Source organism: Dysidea avara, chromosome 1 (genome assembly GCF_963678975.1).
Source record: "Dysidea avara chromosome 1, odDysAvar1.4, whole genome shotgun sequence".
Classification (NCBI taxonomy): Eukaryota; Metazoa; Porifera; class Demospongiae; order Dictyoceratida; family Dysideidae; genus Dysidea; species Dysidea avara.
This window is the reverse complement of record NC_089272.1, coordinates 1,279,159-1,298,691: the sequence shown is the minus strand read 5'-3', so window position 1 is coordinate 1,298,691 and position 19,533 is coordinate 1,279,159. Positions and strand designations below refer to the sequence as shown.

The window sequence follows — 19,533 nt, the reverse complement described above, 5'->3', positions numbered from 1 at the left end:
AGTGAGACACAAACATTTACATTAACATTAAGGAATCCTCGGTCACATGCGACCACCAGACAGGGTTGGTTAAAAACACCTGGGTGGGCATGGCAAGGGAGTACAAAACATAAAGCATGGCATAGTCACCAATTCAAAGTTTAACCAACTCAGCCAGCTTGCTCCTCTTTCCTCTGACGCTACAAGTACAAATACATCTCAGCCTGAGCCATCCCAAACTATGGACACTACTTCCACTGATTCCCAATGACAAAATTCTGATAAAAGATATTATTGTCCTGATGATTTTACCCCTACAGAATCAATCCCTAGTCACAACAATAATGACAACAATTACAATTCCATTAGTCAACGTGTCTCAATATCCACTAAAACTCAATGTAATAATCTTAAATGTCTTAGTTTAAACTGTTGCAGCCTCAGAAGCTCAAGTAAGAAGGCTTGCCTTCTAGCACTGATTGATGAATCCAACCCTGACATCATCTGTGGCTGTGAATCCCACTTTAACCAGTCCTATTACTCCTCAGAAATTTTTCCTGATTTGTACATTGTAATAAGAAAGGATCGGGTTGAGGGAGCTGGGGGGGTCTTCATTGCTGTGAAAAGGCAATTTAATGTTTCAGAAGAATGTGAACTAAATACTAATGCAGAGCTAGTTTGGGCTAAGGTATCAATTCCTAATACACAACCTATCTATGTTTGTTCATATTATCGTTCACCTGACAACAATTTAAATCCTATTTTACAACTTCAGATATCTCTAAACAAATTAGTAGAAAAGTCACTCAACATACCATCAATTTTACTTATGGGCGACTTTAATTTTCCTAGTATTGTGTGGTCAGATGGTTATGGTCTACTAAACCCTAATCCAACTTATGGCAGTGAACTTAATAATGTATTTCTTGAGACCACTGAATGATGCTAGTTTAGAGCAGTATGTCACTGAACCCACCCGCCAGAACAACATATGTGACTGTCTCTGGGAAAACCGTTCTTATCGCCCATTTAAAAGTATCGAGAAACGTCGGTTTTAAATATTCTGTGTGTTGTAGCTGGCCAATGGTGGTAGCTACGCATACCAAATTTTCACACGTTTCACAACAATTTCTTACCTTCCTGATCATCCACTGAAGAAGTAGTCAACAGCTAAGTTTCCCGCCATTTTAGATAGTTTTTAAACCGAGGTTGTCTGTATCAGGCGAGCTCCAGAAGGGGTGGGAGGCGGAGGCCTGGAAGGTGGGCAAGATGGTGTTCAAAAATTGAAAAGAGACGTGCTAGGATGAATTAGGCCAAGTTATAGGCCATTCAGGGCTCAGAACTGGCTAAAATGAAAGGAAATTTACAGCACAGGTCATTGTCCAACACCACAGAGCTGCACAGCCACACACAGCCACGCACAGCCACACACAGCCATCTCCTGGTCGGCCAGGGCTCCATCAAGACCCCAGACCACTCGTACGGCTCGCCACTGTGCTCCAGGAAAGCAGCCAGCAAAAGCAGACCACTTTACTCTGGTCGACTGTGGCAGTGAAACTTGATAGTGCATTCATTAAGCTTTGTGTTTGTGTGAAAAAATCAAACTTCCTGTCTTGGGCGATAAGAACGGTTTTCGTAGATCCAGTCACATATTAGACTTGGTCTTATCTAACAATAACAATATTCATAATTTAAATGTAGTTCCAGGAATCTCTGATCATGATGCTATTCAGTTTCAACTCTCAGTAACACATAAATCAGCCATACACAAGCTTCCACACAAGGTAGCATTATACCATAGATGTGATCTCACCAATATTAAAAGGGACCTACAGAATTTTGCGAACTATTTCCTACAAAGTGACTCAACTTCCAAATCCATTGATACAATGTGGTCGGAATTTAAAGACGCTATTCATGAATGCATAGACAAACATGTACCACATAGAACAGTTCAATCTAACAAGAGTCTACCTTGGATTAACCATGAGATTAAAAAGGATATGAAAACTAGAAAACGTCTATATAACGCTGCTAAGAAGAATAATAGGCAAGATGACTGGAATGCTTATAAAAGAATGAAGAATTTGATTAATGTAAAGTTAAAAGATGCCCACAATAATTACTATGGAAGACTATTTGACAACTCCTTTGGTGGGAACAAAAGACAATTCTGGAAGTATATAAAAGCAAAAAGAAAAGACACTAATGCAATCTCCACAATCATGATTGATGGGTCTCCCCACACAGATACCTTAAGCAAGGCTGAAGCACTCAACAAACAGTTTAAGTCAGTTTTTACTCATGAAGATATCGACAATATTCCAACAATGGCCACATCTTCTGATACTGGAAATTCATTTCCCATCATGTCTGATATCACATTCTCCTTAAATGGAATACAGCAAGCACTCTGTAATCTTCAAGTAAATAAAGCAAGTGGTCCTGATTGTATTCCTCCCTATATTCTTAAAAACTGTGCTGAAGAAATCTCTCCAGTGCTAAAAGTGATATTCACCAAATCATTCACAACAGGTATTTTACCTAAAGACTGGCTTACAGCCAACATATGTCCAGTTCACAAAAAAGGAAGATGTGATGATGCTTCTAACTATAGGCCCATCTCTCTGACATCTATTTGCTCCAAAGTCCTTGAGCACATCATATATCACAACATCATGAATCACTTAAACAACAACATTATTCTCATAGAGAATCAACATGGGTTCCGAGCAAATCATTCCTGTGTCACCCAGTTACTAACACTAACAGAAGACATATCATATGCCCTCGATCACCGGAAGCAAGTTGATGTAATCCTTCTTGACTTTGCTAAAGCTTTCGATACTGTTCCCCATCAACGACTCCTTACCAAACTTCATTTTTATGGAATTCAGAATGACACTTATAACTGGATTAAGGCATGGCTTTCCAACCGCACCCAGCAAATCCTTCTTGATGGTATAACATCTAGCTCAGTAGCTGTAACATCTGGTGTCCCTCAGGGCACAGTCCTCGGTCCTCTTATGTTCCTGTTGTACATAAATGACATCACCACCAACATAAAGTCGCTTTTACGAATATTTGCAGACGACTGTCTTTTGTACAGAGTTATTAACTCTCCAGAAGACACCATCATTCTCCAACAAGACTTAGATCAAATCTTGCATTGGGTCAAAATATGGCAGCTTAGACTAAATGTTACAAAATGTGCACTAATTCGATGTAGCAGATCCCTAACACCAATAGTTCATCACTATACACTTAATAATTCTTTCCTAAAAGAAACTGACCAGCATCTCTACCTGGGGATCATGTTGAATAAGACATTGTCATGGTCGTCACACATATCAAACATAGCTAAGAAAGCATCTAATACTTTAAATTTTATAAAGCGTAATCTGAGTGATTGTTCAAGAGAAGTAAAAGCACAAGCATATCTTACCATGGTAAGACCCCAAATGGAGTTTGCCTCAGTTGTTTGGGACCCCTGTTATAATGTTGATGTAGACAAATTGGAAAAAATCCAGTGTAGAGCAGCCAGGTGGGTCATCAGTGATTACAACAGAACTAGCTCCGTGACACAAATATTAAATCAACTATCCTGGCCTACCCTACGGACACGACGAAAGATATCTAGACTGCAACTGCTCCACAAAATCCTCCATCAAGACATATCCCTATCAATTCCCCCATATTATCAATCTGTAGAGAGACAAACAAGACACTATCATCCCTTGCATTTTATCCTGCCCACACCATCAACAACATCTTATCAACAATCATTTTACTCAAGATCAATCAAAGAATGGAATGAACTGCCTGTATTTATTATGGAGATGACAAACTATGATGAGTTTACAACTAACTTAATATCACACTTTACAAACAATCAACACCACATTAGTTAGTATATAATTGTACCTAATACTGTGATTCCCTTTTTTCCTGGGCACACCAGCTGTGCTGACTGCCCAGTAATCATAAATAAATAAGTAAGTATACATGCATATACATTTACTAACTAAAGAGTCAGTCTGGGGAAGCAGGAAACCACTCACGACAATCCCTAGCCATAAATATTCTTTGAGATGCTGTAATACACTTCTGCGAAGCAGAATCCAAAATTTTCCTTAGCGCTGCTTTTGACACTAAATTAAATATATCCTGGTGAACAAAATGTAACAGGTTCCATAAGTCTTGTATCTACTTTCATTTCCTGTATACTTCCGTATTTTTAGCATCACGTATGCTACGGCCAGCAACCCCACAAGTTTGCAGAGAACTCGAGAAAGAATTCCGCACACGTATTTCCGTATCACATGATGCTATTATTCCGGATATCTAAGATTCTGAAATCTTGCCATAATTGCTTGAAATCTTTAAAAATTGCAATCTCATACAGGATTTTTCGGAGTTGTGGACCCCTTGGTCCACTACTACATGATCTTAAATGTACATCTCTATCCGTTGAGCTTGTGATGGTTGAAGTTGGCTGTTTAGGTCATTTTATGCCAGCAACAGTAGCAAAATTGTCAGAAGTGTTCCATCAATCAAAACATTCTATCCATGGCATCCTTCAGCAAGCAGCAAAAGTTGCTATATCTTGTTTGTATAGGATCTTCAATGTCAGATCCTCAACATCATGGGACATTACTGATCTGTTGGACTAATCATTGTGCTGTACTGTGTCTTGGCGTTGTTGTAATGTGTGCGTGCGTGCGTGCGTGCGTGCGTGCGTGCGTGCGTGCGTGCGTGCGTGCGTGCGTGCGTGCGTGCGTGCGTGCGTGCGTGCGTGCGTGCGTGCGTGCGTGCGTGCGTGCGTGCGTGCGTGCGTGCGTGCGTGCGTGCGTGCGTGCGTGCGTGCGTGCGTGCGTGCGTGCGTGCGTGCGTGCGTGCGTGCGTGCGTGCGTGCGTTGATACTATTTAAAAAGGTGTACATAATGACCCCTCCAACTACAGGCCTATATTGTTAACATCTGAAACACTCGAGTATGTATATCATATTTCATTCTATTATGGAACATCTCCGTAGTGACAGTATTATAACTGATTGAGATCTGGCCACTCGTGCCAAACACAACTTGTTTCACTGGTTCATCACATATGTACATGCATATGGGTCTGTATATGCTTAAGACAATCATCTCCAGGTTGATATAATAACATTATAGTTTTTGCTAAGGCTTTTGATAGATCTAGAGTGCCTCATAAAAACTCATGCAAAAACCTTCATCATTATGGAATTGATATAATTTATCAATGGATAGAAACATCGCTGACTCAGAGAACACAACAAATAGTAGTGGATGGTGATCATGAGTGTTCTCTACCTGCTGGAATTCTGTGTTCCATGCAGAACAGAAATTAATGGTTTTTTTAATTTATAGCTATTAACAACATTTCAGACCATGTATATCTCCATTACATCTCTTTATTTGCTAACGACTGTAGCTCGCTATTTACTATACAGAGTAATTCGCATGCACAGAAACTGATGCACATCAACTACAATCAGATCTAGACTGTACATCTCAATGGGCTGAAATCTGGCAAATGTCTTTCAACATTACAAAATGTGTAGTCATTAAATGCAGCAAGTCACCATCTATCATCTCTTTTTAACTATTCACTAAATGGGTATTTTTGCATGTGTCTATTTTTAAGTCATGCCTAGATAAAGGTAAGGAAGCTGTAACACTTGTATTATTGACAGATTTGACACAAAAATAGGATCTTAATTTAGTTATATAATTATAGGAACCTTAAGTTTCATTAGGGATCATAGGCTGAACATGAAAAGTACCTAGCTGAGTATCTAGAAGTTGCCTTCAACTGAAGATATATACAGTACATCCCTGAATGAAGTCAAAATTTAATGTCCACTTGCAATTATGTTCAGGTATACCATATACACAACCTCTCTTGTTTTACTAGCTACTAGTATAATAATCTCTGCAATATATATGACTGCCGCATACAAACTGTCCTGCATCAAAAGAAAGAATGGTACCAGACTTTGTGATTTTATTTGAATGCGTCCCCCATGGCCAACTACTAATAATTGCTGAAAAATGCATTATGCTTTGTTTTCAGCTTTATGTTTAATTAACTTTTTACCCAGCATTACATTAATGAAGAACAGTACAGGCATACCGCAGTATTTATAGTGCACCCATGACGAATCATGTACTTTCAATATCTTTAATTTTGCTGATAGCACAAGTCTTGGCATGCAAACGGCAGTCTGGGGACAATTGGGGCATGCCCTCTCAAGAGAACATCTGTGTGATTTTACAGTTACTAGAATACTATAGCTTGACTGTACATAGATGACTGCCCTAGCCATTACAGTATCGTGCTTGATGTTTATCTAGTTGATTGCAAGTATAATAGATAAAGCATTTGTGTAGTTACATAGCCATAAAATTAGCTACTGTACAATTAGAGGTAATTTTAGGGGGAATCCCTCCATATAGTTGCAGGGGCTACAGCTTTCCCCCTATAATCACACTCATATTGGACATACTTGTTTGACAGTACTAGCCTTTTAAAAGCATTTGGCTAACAGTAATCCATGCACATACAATGATGGTGTTGTGGTCTCTACACATTACATGTATGTATGTACAGTGCGCATGTGACTTTGTATACAGATTTTACTGTTGTGCATACTTTTAGTGTGTCAGTTATTCAATCTGTTATTTTTATTAAACTGTCATTATTAATGAGTATCACACCCTGTGTACACAACAAAACAACATGAGAACATTGTCTTCATACACAAATTAGATTATGCTGGTTTCTGCTCATTACATACTACACATCAATTGAAATGATCTAAACATCTGAATGACTTGTGTTTCTCATCATGTCACCTGCACACAACAAACATCACATGATCACCACATTAGTATATTATACTCACATTTTATCTTCTTCACTAGAGTATTGTGAGGTTCATAGCTACTGGTCTCTGATAGACATTGTAAGAACTTGTCAACATGAACCTCACCAAGTGCTAACACTATACCACACAGAGTCTGTTGTTTCTTAGTAGTAGTGACGTGTAAACTTGTTAGCTGTTGTTGTTGATCAAGTGTTAATAGGCCATATTTCATCATTGGTGATACAATAGTGTCCACGTCCACCATTGTAGTGATGTCATTGGCATAACGTTGAAGAGAATCTAGAATACAAATATATTGATTTATATTTGATATATGTGATTTACTGTATAGTCATGGTAGTCGGCAATAGCTGTTCTTCCCTACCAGAGCACACACACATATACAGCACACCAATATACACAATACAAAACACATACAAAACTAAATAGCTAGCAAATAATTACTTTAGGTAAAAGTCCTTGGCAGAGGATACAAAATTCATTATGGTTGTAAGTAACAGGTGTTACAGCAGTGAAAGAATTCCACCAAGTAATGGCAGATGACCAAAATATTTTATTTGATGCTTGAGAGATTGCAAGTTTGCAGATTAGTAAAGCTGTCCTTGCAACGTGTGTTATAACTATGTTGTGGTCCAAATAGGATTGGTGGATCAAGAACCAAACATGGCTTACTGTTACTATGAAAGTAGTGAAACATGGTACAAGTAGATTTAAGCTTAATTTGATCAGACACATGCAGGCAACCAGTTTAAATGTTGACAATAGTTCGAAACATGATTGTATTTCCTAGAACATTTAGTAACATGGATGCATCTGTTCTGCATTCTTTGTAGATGTGCTAGCTGTAACTGGTTAAGAGGAGGACCCCACACAGGTAAAGCATAATCAATCCTAGAAAAAACTAGGAACTGCAGCATCTTAAGAACATCAAATGTTAAAGATTTCCAGTGGAGGCTAAGCAAATGGATATATTGACGGTAAAGACGGTTTGTTTTCTGAAATCAAGGTGAATAGCAGATAGCATAATAATTATGATGATTTTGATTATAATTAGTGGAATAGTCTAGCCAATTAGCAAAGGTGCTGTATAGCACAACATGCCCGAGAAGAATTTTTTAATTACAATATTTTTAGTGGATTTCAAATTGTCAGCAGCTGTATGCAGATATTTGTACAAAAGCTTGAATTATATCAAGACAGTTTACTTACTGGATCTCCTACTGTTCTCAATATTATGCTGGTTAGCAGGATTGCTGTTAATAGCTATTTGGGTACCTGATGAAGACAAGTACATGTGGTATATACAACAATCACAACAATGTACAATGTTATCCATACCTTGTACCCACATGAAGTTCACATGAATTGGTCCTATATAATACCAAATGATAATATTTATTTGAAACAGTTTGATATCTCACCATTACCTGTACTAGCTGCTGAAGAAGTAGTTATTTTGTCCAATACAGTATCAACCACTGTACCTGTATGTGTGGAAGATGTACAACTATTAAAATACCTGACAAACATCCCATACATACACAATAGGCTATCAGGTACAAAAGCATGTAGTCCCATTTGTAAGTATTCAAACTCTTCATCTAAATCAAATCATGGAATTTCAATAATTGCGACCAGATTTACAAAAACCCGACACAAACACACAAGCTCTTAAATTTACAATTGAATACAATGGGTGAAATATTTGCATATTATTAAACAGTTGAACTTGGCACTGCTGAGTAAGCAGTAGGGCTGAAATGGCTGTAGCCAGATATCCCGAAATATGATTCTGATAAACACTTTAAAATCTTGTGGACTATTTATTATTATGCATACACATCCAATATCCACAACTTACCCATAGTATCTTTCCTAGTGTTATCAGTCACCAGATTATTGTCAGCTACCCAGTACACAATAGTACATACAGTCACTCTCAAGACATGGTATATACCTGAAGCTACTGCAGCAGTTGGTTTAGTTGCAGTGACATTCTTGGTAGTAGTAATGGCTGTACTAGTTCTACCGGTTGAACTGGTTCTGCTGGTAAAACTAGGTAAACTGGTTGAGCAGGCATTGGATGATACAACAGAATGTACGGTAGCTGGTGTCATACTGGACCCATCTGCAATATGGTATGAGTAGGTGGTAATGTCACTGTAGCAAATTATTGCAAAAAAACCACAAACCACAGTCTCACAAACTATCTAGGTGTACATATAAAATACAGCTATGGATATAAAATACAGCTATGGTACCAACTTTACAGGATGCTGGGGATTTAACTTTGTCTGATTGATTGATTACTACAATAATTATTTATCATACAGTACAGTAGTACTATATATTAGGGATTATGGAGGTTTGCACTTAAAGTTGCTACAGAATTAAAATATATATACAGAAGTTTCTACTGACTGTCTAACTGGCTGTTTGCCTGATGCAAGCGTAACTCGATAACGGCTAAGGCTATGTACTCAATTTTGTTCACTGTTAGACATTTCTTCAGCCCGAAAGGTGCCTTTTGGCATACCGCAATGCATACAATGTACATATCATGGACTTACCTGTGTCCTTCTGTGTGTCTCGCTGGGTGTCAATTTGTGGTAGTGCGTGATGGTTTCCCTACATTTGTAACAGATTTTCCGTAGTGATTGGGTTGATTTCATGATCAGAGGTGCTTCTTGTACTATTCTTCAATTGTAATACTGAACATAGCTGAAAACGAAGCATTAAGGCCACTTCACTATTCCAGTAATTGACAGTTGGAGAGTGCATTCAGACTAAAACATTAATTATGGCGCCATTCTTTTTTGATGCAGTATGCACTGGTTCACCAGTCATAATAAATGTTACAAAATAATTTATGTAAACAAACAAGTACAAGGAAAAATTTGGAAAGTTTGATTAGGGATCACAGACATACATAATAAGTGGTGAAACAAGGGAGGTTACCGATTACATCTGAAAATATATATAATATGCTAGTGGATGAGATTAAATGTCCACCAGTATATTTTCAGGTGTAGGCGACCTCCCTTTCTTATTATCCCTCATCAAACTTCTTGTACTTGTTATTGTTGAGCTAAGTACACACATCATGGTACCAACTCACCAGTCACATCCGTGGTGATGTTGTTGTTATTGGATGATGGAGGAGTGACTACTGGAGGTGTGGACTGTGTAGTTGATGATGATTTAACTGTAGAGGTAATCACTTGTTTATCACATGTACTATTGTGAACACTAGGGCTGGGCTGGGCTGGGCCGTATTGCTAAATATCATGGCAAAAAAACCACCTGTCAATCTTTACTGCAAAATACCTTGATAATATGGATATCATGATATTAACACAGTTCCATGAAAATATGGAAGCATAAGCATTGCATTATTAATATAATTATCGCTGTTTAACAATAATATCAAGTTGACGCCCAGCCCTATAATGTATTCTTATAAACTTGTACATATACTCCCATATAGTGTAAATGCTGAAAGTTTGGCAAGACTATAGTCTGGATTATTCAAACAGGAGTAGTGCTCTGGGCTGTGAGAACAGTCTCCGACCTTCAAAATCCAACAAGTTGCTACTGTATATTTCACGTATGAATATATCAATAGCTACATTAATGTGGTGAATCAATATAGTACCTGTATTTGCATAGCCACTAGGGAAAACTAGTGGTGTTATGCTATAGACATGAATCCACTAATAAAACTACAATGATTCACAACATAAATATTTTCTAAATCTATTGAAGATATATCTTGTACACCAAGTGATAAAAAGAGGAGGTCTATCTTAGTGTTCCACCTATAATCGGATCGGTATCGTATCAGAACTGATGGAACACTAAGATAGACCTCCTCTTTTTATCACTTGGCTTTTGGTATCAATCGGTATTGGTTATTTAGGTATTCCGATACTGATTAATAGCCACTCGCGCCAACCATCATAATCATAACTATCATCATAAATGCTATGCTAGCAAAACATGAGGTATAACAAGTTGGAAATAGTGTCAAGTATTATTCTAGCATAAAAGGTGCAGAATTGCTTTGTTAAACATTGAGCAACTGTTGTTTAGGCCACCAATTGTAGATTCCTAGTTTCCTGTCACCCACCCACATGGTAATTTTAGAGCCGCATGCATGCATTTGATAGTCACGTGACCTGAATATTAACACTGGCAGGGAGTTCGATTGTGTGGTCGTGTTATTGGGATGAAGACTAGGTTATTGGATAGGTGGACTCTGATGTGAGTTTGTTATGTTATTTAGTGCATGGCATCTGGCCTAATACTAGCAGTGAATCCTTCAAGTAGCCATTGGCAAACTTGAAAACAAGTCCCATTCTCAATCTGTTATTAGCTTAGTACTGTAATGAGTAAAAATTCGTACTGTTGAAGTTGATGGTATAGAGTCAGGCTAGTAAGTACAGTACTCTATATACGTAGCATGTGTCACCACAAGCATGGCAAACCCAGCAGCTCTAAACATAAATGCCTTTCTGGCTGCTCAGGAAACACTGCAACACTTCAAATCTAACCTTTAAGAGGTTTGAATCTTAGTAAATCTTTCAAATTACTGCTAACCTTGAATCTAGCTCTCCTGAATTTAAGAGAAAAAAGCAATTTGGAGTTAACGGGCTCCCTTTAATATTCTTGATATTAAATAATAGATTTTAACAATATAATAAATAATAGCCGCCCACCCGCCCGCCCGCATGGTATTTTTTGTCTGACTAGGATGGGAAACAAGGCATTTACAATTGTTGGCCTTGCTATGTTTGCATCGAAATACTCTAATAGAACAGTCAATACACAATAAAATATCCTAATAGAGCAGTCACACATAGCTAACTTGAGAGCTGTGTAAATTGTATGGCAATTATCGGTATCGGTATCTGTATCAGTGAAAATTCACTGCTAGGTATTGGTATCAGATCGGTAGGTATTTTTCTGTATCGGTGGAACCTTATAGTCTATCTGCAGTATAAGCAAACACGTCTTTTATGTTACAATGTTTGATCTAGAAATAATTCTTTTTCCAATGAAACTGAAAATCCCTAAAATCAATCCTCCACATCATTATCAACATTGAAGTTTTCATAATAATAATAATGGATCCACTAGACTACAAAATGGACAGGGATGGTAATCGAAAGCACTAGGCCACCAAACAGCCAGTCAGAGGCAGGAAATAAGCTGATATCTCACAAAACAGACATACATCACACATTCAGCTCCCTACTTCACTGTCCCGAACTTTTGAACCCTCTACAGCACTTCCTTGGTGTTCACAGACCAGGACAGATGTCTGGCATGGTTATAACAGGTGGCCAGAAAACAAGGCAGACCTGACAAGTTGAAGACATGTTAGATGTGGAATTGTTAGCCTAATAGTGCAGCAACTTTACGCTGGTGTTATCTCACTTTTGGCTCTTGCACCCATATTGTTGGTCTTACTAAATCCCAGTCACATATCAATGTTCAACTATACTATACTTGACTGCTCTATTAGAGTATCTTGATCGTTAAAACAAAATTTTCAAGAGGGTTCTTGTGTCTTCTCTGTAGATACTTCATGTAAGTTTTTACAGTGTGTTGCACTGGATATTGTACATTGTGTTGCCAGACTAATGATGTGTCTGTAAACTTAGAAGCTTAAGTAGTGCTCCCTGAAACCTGTGGAAAACCCCTTCCTATGCTCCTGTGTAGTATGGCAGTACTGTATGAAGGTTTACACTTCCACAAAAAAATCAAATCACTTGATACCTTGTCTGGGCCTTGACAGTATTAGTTAGTATATAATCAAACATATAAGTGCCTTCAGCACAACATGAAACACATTGGTGTGAAAGACTGAGTGGAATTTATATCAGTTGACTGACTGGGTAACTAACTGTCACTGAACGTAACCGATAACAATAACTCAATAATGGCTGATGCTACAGGCTTCATTTTTCACTTTTAGATATCAATTCAGCCTGACGCGTGCCTTTCAGCAGGTACAAATACTGCATGCATCATGGACTTAACTTTGTCCTCCTTTGTGTATCATTTGTTTTTGGTTGCAGTGTAAAGGTGTCAATTCATGGATTAGTGTGTCAATGGCTTTGTGTGTTACCTTTCACATAAAATTAAAATGGAAATTGTCCACCATGTCTCCAACTGTCGAATTAAGCAGTAACCCATACCTTCACAAATGTTCTCTGCAAGTAGGTTTGTGTAATGGGCAAACACAAATGAGCAAATGCTATTAGTATGGGAGAATGCATTTTGTTGTGGGATCATGTCCTGTACAACTGGCAGCAGCCGTTCCTTCCCTTGACGCATGTCTTACACTTATGTGCATATATGTGGCAGACAATTTATGATGCAGCCAGTATTGAACATTATAGAATAAATATCCATCACTACATCAATGGGATAAATACCACTCTTGTTGTATTGGAAATGGTAAATTTCCAATACAACACTCGTGATATTTATTCCAAATTTCACTGCTACCCATGCTATTACTAGTACTAATACCATACCTGTTTATTCCGTCTATGATTAGGTGTTGGAACTAACAATCCACAAATTCTACCTTGGCTCAAATAACAACAGACCACAGCCCCCAATAGTGAATAACATTAGAGTCATTTATAGATTTGAGGTTCATTTTGTCTCGTTATAGGGAGTTTTTTAAAACAGTTGTTTCAATAATGGATAAAGACGGGGTTAGAATAGGTAGTATTGGAACACTATTTTTGCTGTGTTAGCTTGAAGCTACTTAGCCACATAACAATGCATGATACTCACAATATACCTGTTGGTTTAGCTCTGCTCTTCAACTTTCCAATGGTAACTGGCAACTTCAAACAATTACTAGTGACCACTGCTCCATTGTTCTCTAAGCATATCTTAAGCTCTGCAGCAAGATCGTCATATTGTGATTGGCGAATCAAAGAAACTACAAATCGTGATGGAAACGGAGTTGTCTGTGCTTTGTGTAAAGCACTAACATCTGATATAGATTGGGGAAATCCCATATCCTTTACATCAATCTGTAACATACCATAACATTACCATGGAAAGTTTCATCTAGGGCCTGGCATACATTACATACAAACTAACAATATACAATGCATTATTTAATTGACTTGTTATACATTTAAATTAGTGATATATGTGTACTAGCACTGGTAACTGGCTTAATATATTGCTACATGCTACTCAGTAAGTATAACTGGCCAAACTTTACCTAAAATAGCTCATTAGTGCACGCTTTTTGTGCCCTTACATGAACAACCCAAGTTGTGCATTCTAGCTACCAGCTTAATGTGGTTTGCAATGGAGTGTAGCTCAAGCCAGTACTACTACCATGTGCTGTATGTGACCAGCAACGGCCTTTGAAAGTTTCAGATTTTACTGCAGCCTATCATTTCAAAAACTGCATTCATATTATGTATAGGAATTGTCGGACTGACGTATGACATGGAATGCAGAAGTTAGATGTATGTTTGTTTAATGCATACATACAGGTACTTTTTGTAACATTATTGCAGCTATGCACATTGTATCTATAACACACTGTGAATTGATTACTAACTTTTGTAGATTGTAGGCTGTTAATAACCCATCCAGTAAGGTTAGTCGGACATGACAGTCTGAACTTCTGTTGTTTATTGTGATCAATTACAGCAAGCCACTGGTACAGGCAAGGCTTCTCAAATGACTTGCTCCTTTTGTAATATTTCTTAGCTCTCTAGAAAAAGAAGAATGTACGGTTTTACATGCCTACTTTGCAACATTGATCATACAGATACCATAACAGTGCAGGGGAGGCGGAGGAAGCAATGAAGGAGGACTTAAGTGCACAAAGATTATTTTAATTTTGTTGAAGTACATCAATAGATAGGGGACATTCCCACTGGCAATTATTGAGAATAAGAGCTTTTAGGTTATTTCAATATACACACATATCTTCTGACTGCTTTAAATACTGCTCATACCTTCAAACAATACTTCAAGTCACAACACAATGATAACTCTAGTGTCGACTGATCGGCAGTTGTGTAATCTTTAGAAATACAACACAATACTGATAGTCTTGTTCTAATGGGGTAAAATGATCGTCTCCTTGCTACACATAATGAACACAATTGATCAGTGTAATAATGACACTCCAGATCACCTATCCTACACTGATGGTTGTCATCAACTTGTTGTACTGTTAGTTTACTATCACTACCAGTAGCAGTGAGGACAGTTAGTTGGGTGGTACCATCATCACCCACTGCAGCACAATGTGGTACAATCACTTTGATCATTTTCTTTAATGCATAGTTACCTCCCACCCACACAAACACACTGACAGGATCATAACCAGCTGGTAGCAGGTAGGGAGCTAATACTGCAGCAGCTGCTTGTACTTCAACTGTGTCTCCTTGAGAAATAGCAAGTTGAGGGATTACAATGGTGATGTCATGTTCTTCAATGGTCAGTGTTCCACCATTATGATCAAACTGTCGTGATAGTATTGTAGTGTTCCAGTGAGGAGCAGCAAATGGACAAGCGGTTTTATCAGATGTGCTGGTGGTACGTGTGGTGGATGATGGAAGTGTTGGAGGTTGTGTAGTAGTAGAAGTAGTAGTAGTTGGTGTGTAGATATCTGCTTTACCTGTTAAAACACACTCACATAATTATATACAGTACATGCTATATGCATATAGCGTTCTATTGTTGGTGGGGCTTTACTTGGTCACAATTATTCTGCTATAAATTAGCACTATAGCTTAAAGCTGCATCTGTGTTATTTCAATTAAACCACAAGTATCATCACACTAGTTGCTTACCATATACTATTACCACTACTACAACAACATTAGGCTATGTATGGAAAGAAGGGAGCACTCACTGAGCTTATTGAGGTGACAATCATAACACTTATTTATCAATGGTGTAAAGTTCACAGTTAATATATGGCTAGGGCAAGTCATATTGTTGATAGTATTATGTGATCAGTCATGCAGTTACAGTGACCTAACAGGACAGTCAGCAGTTTCAACAGAAAGTGATATGATATCATCATTACTAACATAGTAATGAGTGATTAGTTTCAGGTTACAAAAAAATTCCCCTTCACTTGTCAGCTGTGATTATTAAGTTAACACTTGTCTCTTACACAATTTTCTCTCCACTGGTCTAGTCAGCACAGGAGATGATGGTTTAGTAGTGGGTGTTGCTAAGAAGTAAAGGAATACACATGTCACTATTGTGTATATATCCTCTGGAAGTTACACATAGCTACATGTACACATACACATGCTTCTCTGATTCACAAACTAAAAGAGCTGATATGGAGATGCCCCTCAATATAGTGACCATATCAAGTAGGTCCTGAACATAACTTCATGACCTCATTAATAAGACCACTTCATTATAGTGACCATGTCGAGTGGGCTCTAAGGTGGACTTCATGACATCATCTTGTCATGCAATACTTTATTTACAGTCTCACAGTATTTATGGGTGTCACTACACCACACAACACATTACTATGGTATGCATACTGTAACATTACCTGGTGATAGCTGTTGCTGTTTACTGGTGATATTAGGCAGGTATGATGTTCTTGGAGTAAGTAAGCCTACATACATGATAACAGACCACTAGTACAGTACAAGCTACCACTATTACTTTACACTTACTGTGCGAACTATCAGTTTCCCTATATCCATTAGGAGCTTGTGGCTCACTAGGAGGAGGTTGTGATGTAGTAGTAGCTAAACACAAGTACATACAACATTACCAGTAAAGGGTGTACGTATACACTAAGTTCTTACCATTCTCCAGTAGTTTACACAGAGCAGCCTCTCCATCCATGTTACACTTGTCTAATATATCAGTGATGTCTTCCTCACTAAACTTGTCCCCTACTACATCTCTGATGTATTGTAGACCACTCTGAATGTGTACTAGTAGAACACAACATGTTACAGTAATGTAGTGAGTAAAGTGTGATATTAACTGTGTAGTAGGAACAAGGTATGAATTGGGTACATAATTGTGAGGATGTTAATATAGCAAAAAGAGTTAGTACCCCCTCCACAAGTTCACATGTAATTGTACAGTGTTTCAGTCATTAGTGGGGAAAGTAATTTATCTCATGGGATGAATACGAAGCAACATAATGCAGTGAATATCTAGATAAATATGGCTGCTGTAGAACTACTAAACAAAACAATAATGACAGTACAACTGATATTAAACCACTCCCCTATGTGTTAGGAGTGAAGTGTTGTGTGTGTTAGTTGTTTGGTTGTCCTATGGATCATTAGTTGTCTCACTAGGAAAATTAAAATTATGTTCTATATCTGCAATCCCTGATTTAGGTACAGAAAAACAAAAGCAAGGATACCAATATTAGCTGTCCCATGATATTAGCTGTCCCATGATATTAGCTGTCCCATGCATTGCCAAATGTATAATCTTTGCTGATCACAAGCAATACGAAATACTTTATTTGTCGCTTATTTACTCAACACTGCAATGATCCCAGCTTTTGAAACTATTCGTTTAGAGTGAAGGATCAACTGTCATAGTATATCTAGGGTATCAGTAGCCAAATGAAACTCTTTGCAGATGATTGTTTAATATACAAAGTTATTCACAGTTCAACAGACCATCAAACACTCCAACAAGACTTGACAATACTGTCAAAGTGGGCAGATAAATGGCAAATGGCTTTTAACATCAGCAAATGTAAGATAATGCAAATTTCTAATCACCATAACAAAAGTTTATTTTCGTATGTAATGAATGGCACCTCACTGGCAGTTACAGAACAACATTTGTATCTTGGAGTAAAGTTGCATCACAGACTTTCATGGAAACCACATATAGATTACATCTGCAATAAGGCAAACAGAGCTGTTGGTTTTTTGCGACGAAATCTTCAGCATTGTCCTAGCCATCTACGTGAGCTAGCATATAAACAATTTGTCTTGCCTATTTTAGAGTATTGTTCATCAATATGGGATCCATATCACCAAACCAACATAAATAAGTAGAGATGGTCCAACATAGAGCTGCTCGTTTTGTCACAGGTCAACCATGGAGACGAAATAATAGAGACAGCATCACTAACATCCTTGAAAACTTGCAATGGCCTACACTACAAGAACGTCGCAAATCAGCTAGACTAGTTTTACTTTATAAAGTACTACATGATTTATTAATTATACCAAACTGTTACCTCCCATTTAAATCTACTGTATTACGGACCCGACACTCACACAATTTTAAACTAGTACCTTACCAACCAAGAATTGATGTATATAAATATTCCTTCCTCCCAAGAACTGTACCAGAATGGAATAGATTAGATGATGAGATTATTGAGACGGACTGTGTTGAAGAATTTAAGCAAAAATTAGCCCCTTTTATGTATATGGTTAAGTAACTTATCGTAATTGTATATATTTTTATAGTTTATTATTGTAATTGTACATATGTATATAATTAAGTAACTTGTCGTAATTGTACATACTTATATAGTTAAGTAACTAATTGAAATTGTACACATGTAATTGCACATCAGCATTATACCCCTGGAGGGTCCTGCTGATTAACAATAAATAATTAATAATCTATACTAGACTTATAATTATTAGCCTGCCACCCTCCACCTAGCTAAATTCAATGGAGTACAGTCATGTACATCTAATAATTTAATATCAGTAATATGTGATGAATGTCCAGCCTAGAGGAGCTTATTATTAGTTGCTTCAACTGCAACTACAGTTGATGTTAGGCTGATCACAAAAGAATCATGTGCACGAAAGAAGTTGACGGTATTCAACTAACTATCATTGTAACACCTGCTTTGGACTTTGTGGACAACCAATCTGACTGGAAAGTGATACACTACATACACCATTGTGAAGAGTTTTGCTTTTCTCAATTCTGGACTGTTCACGTGCATGTGGGACCGAGTGTGGGACTCATGACTCACATGATCAGTGCAAGATGTAGAAGTTGGTTGCAGTAGAAGTATAGATACTGAGACACTATCTATTATGGTAGAAGGATTCCATAAGAAACGTATCTCTATCTTTGGTCCCTCCCCCAACATTCTTGCTCCCTTGTTTAGTCCACCATTCATCCATTGAACACACTCAACATTGAGGTATACATAATACTTACATGATCGCGCGTTCTCCTGCTCATTTTTAAGCGCCTGTTGTAGTTTCCTCGCGATGTGGCTCTCATCGCGAACCTCTAGCAGTACGTCAACAAACCCGTCAAATGCACACGCACCCTTTCTCTTTAAAATCTCTACAAACACTTCCTTCTTTCTCTGGCTGGTCTGTTCCGCCTTGATCATGTCTTTATCTGTAGCGTCCAGTAGGTTTATATCGCGGGCCATTAGGTAAGGTATATAGCGGGACGGATCCCCTAGACTTCTACACAAGTAGGGTGACAGGTCCACTAGAATCCTCTCCTTCATTTCATCGATTCCACTATCATCAGTTCCCATTGTGATAGCACAAGATCGCAGTGACTCACTACCTGATTGATCTCGGTGTGTTTTATAAACTATTCCGGAAATGACGGGGATATCTAAGGGAATCCCCCTAGTGATCACA

At 37.9% G+C, this 19,533-nt stretch overlaps 2 protein-coding genes across 2 annotated transcripts in view; one reads left to right on the top strand and one right to left on the bottom strand.

The window, feature by feature from the left end:
- Positions 1 to 19,533, top strand: part of LOC136252321 (uncharacterized) — a 300,257-nt gene that overhangs the window by 242,577 nt on the left and 38,147 nt on the right. The gene's annotated exons all lie outside the window — the stretch shown is intronic.
- LOC136252245 (uncharacterized) lies at positions 6,647 to 19,522 on the bottom strand. The gene is made up of 16 exons (XM_066044648.1): positions 19,091 to 19,522; positions 16,729 to 16,860; positions 16,594 to 16,668; positions 16,467 to 16,532; positions 16,068 to 16,127; positions 14,896 to 15,563; positions 14,493 to 14,648; positions 13,710 to 13,947; positions 10,008 to 10,094; positions 8,847 to 9,017; positions 8,751 to 8,795; positions 8,317 to 8,373; positions 8,228 to 8,260; positions 8,099 to 8,164; positions 6,908 to 7,168; positions 6,647 to 6,857 (listed from the first exon to the last, which is right to left on the bottom strand). Exons 1-16 carry the CDS (start codon positions 19,422 to 19,424, stop codon positions 6,820 to 6,822), a joined length of 2,487 nt encoding a protein of 828 aa, XP_065900720.1. The 5' UTR covers positions 19,425 to 19,522; the 3' UTR covers positions 6,647 to 6,819.

Coding starts and splice junctions, on each gene's coding strand:
- LOC136252245 (XM_066044648.1), bottom strand. CDS start 19,424: ATGGGAACTGATGATAGTGGAATCGATGAAATGAAGGAGAGGATTCTA. Junction 13,948..14,492: donor ACAGCCTACAATCTACAAAA/GTTAGTAATCAA, acceptor GGTATGTTACAG/ATTGATGTAAAGGATATGGG. Junction 9,018..10,007: donor CATCACCACGGATGTGACTG/GTGAGTTGGTAC, acceptor ACCATATTGCAG/ATGGGTCCAGTATGACACCA.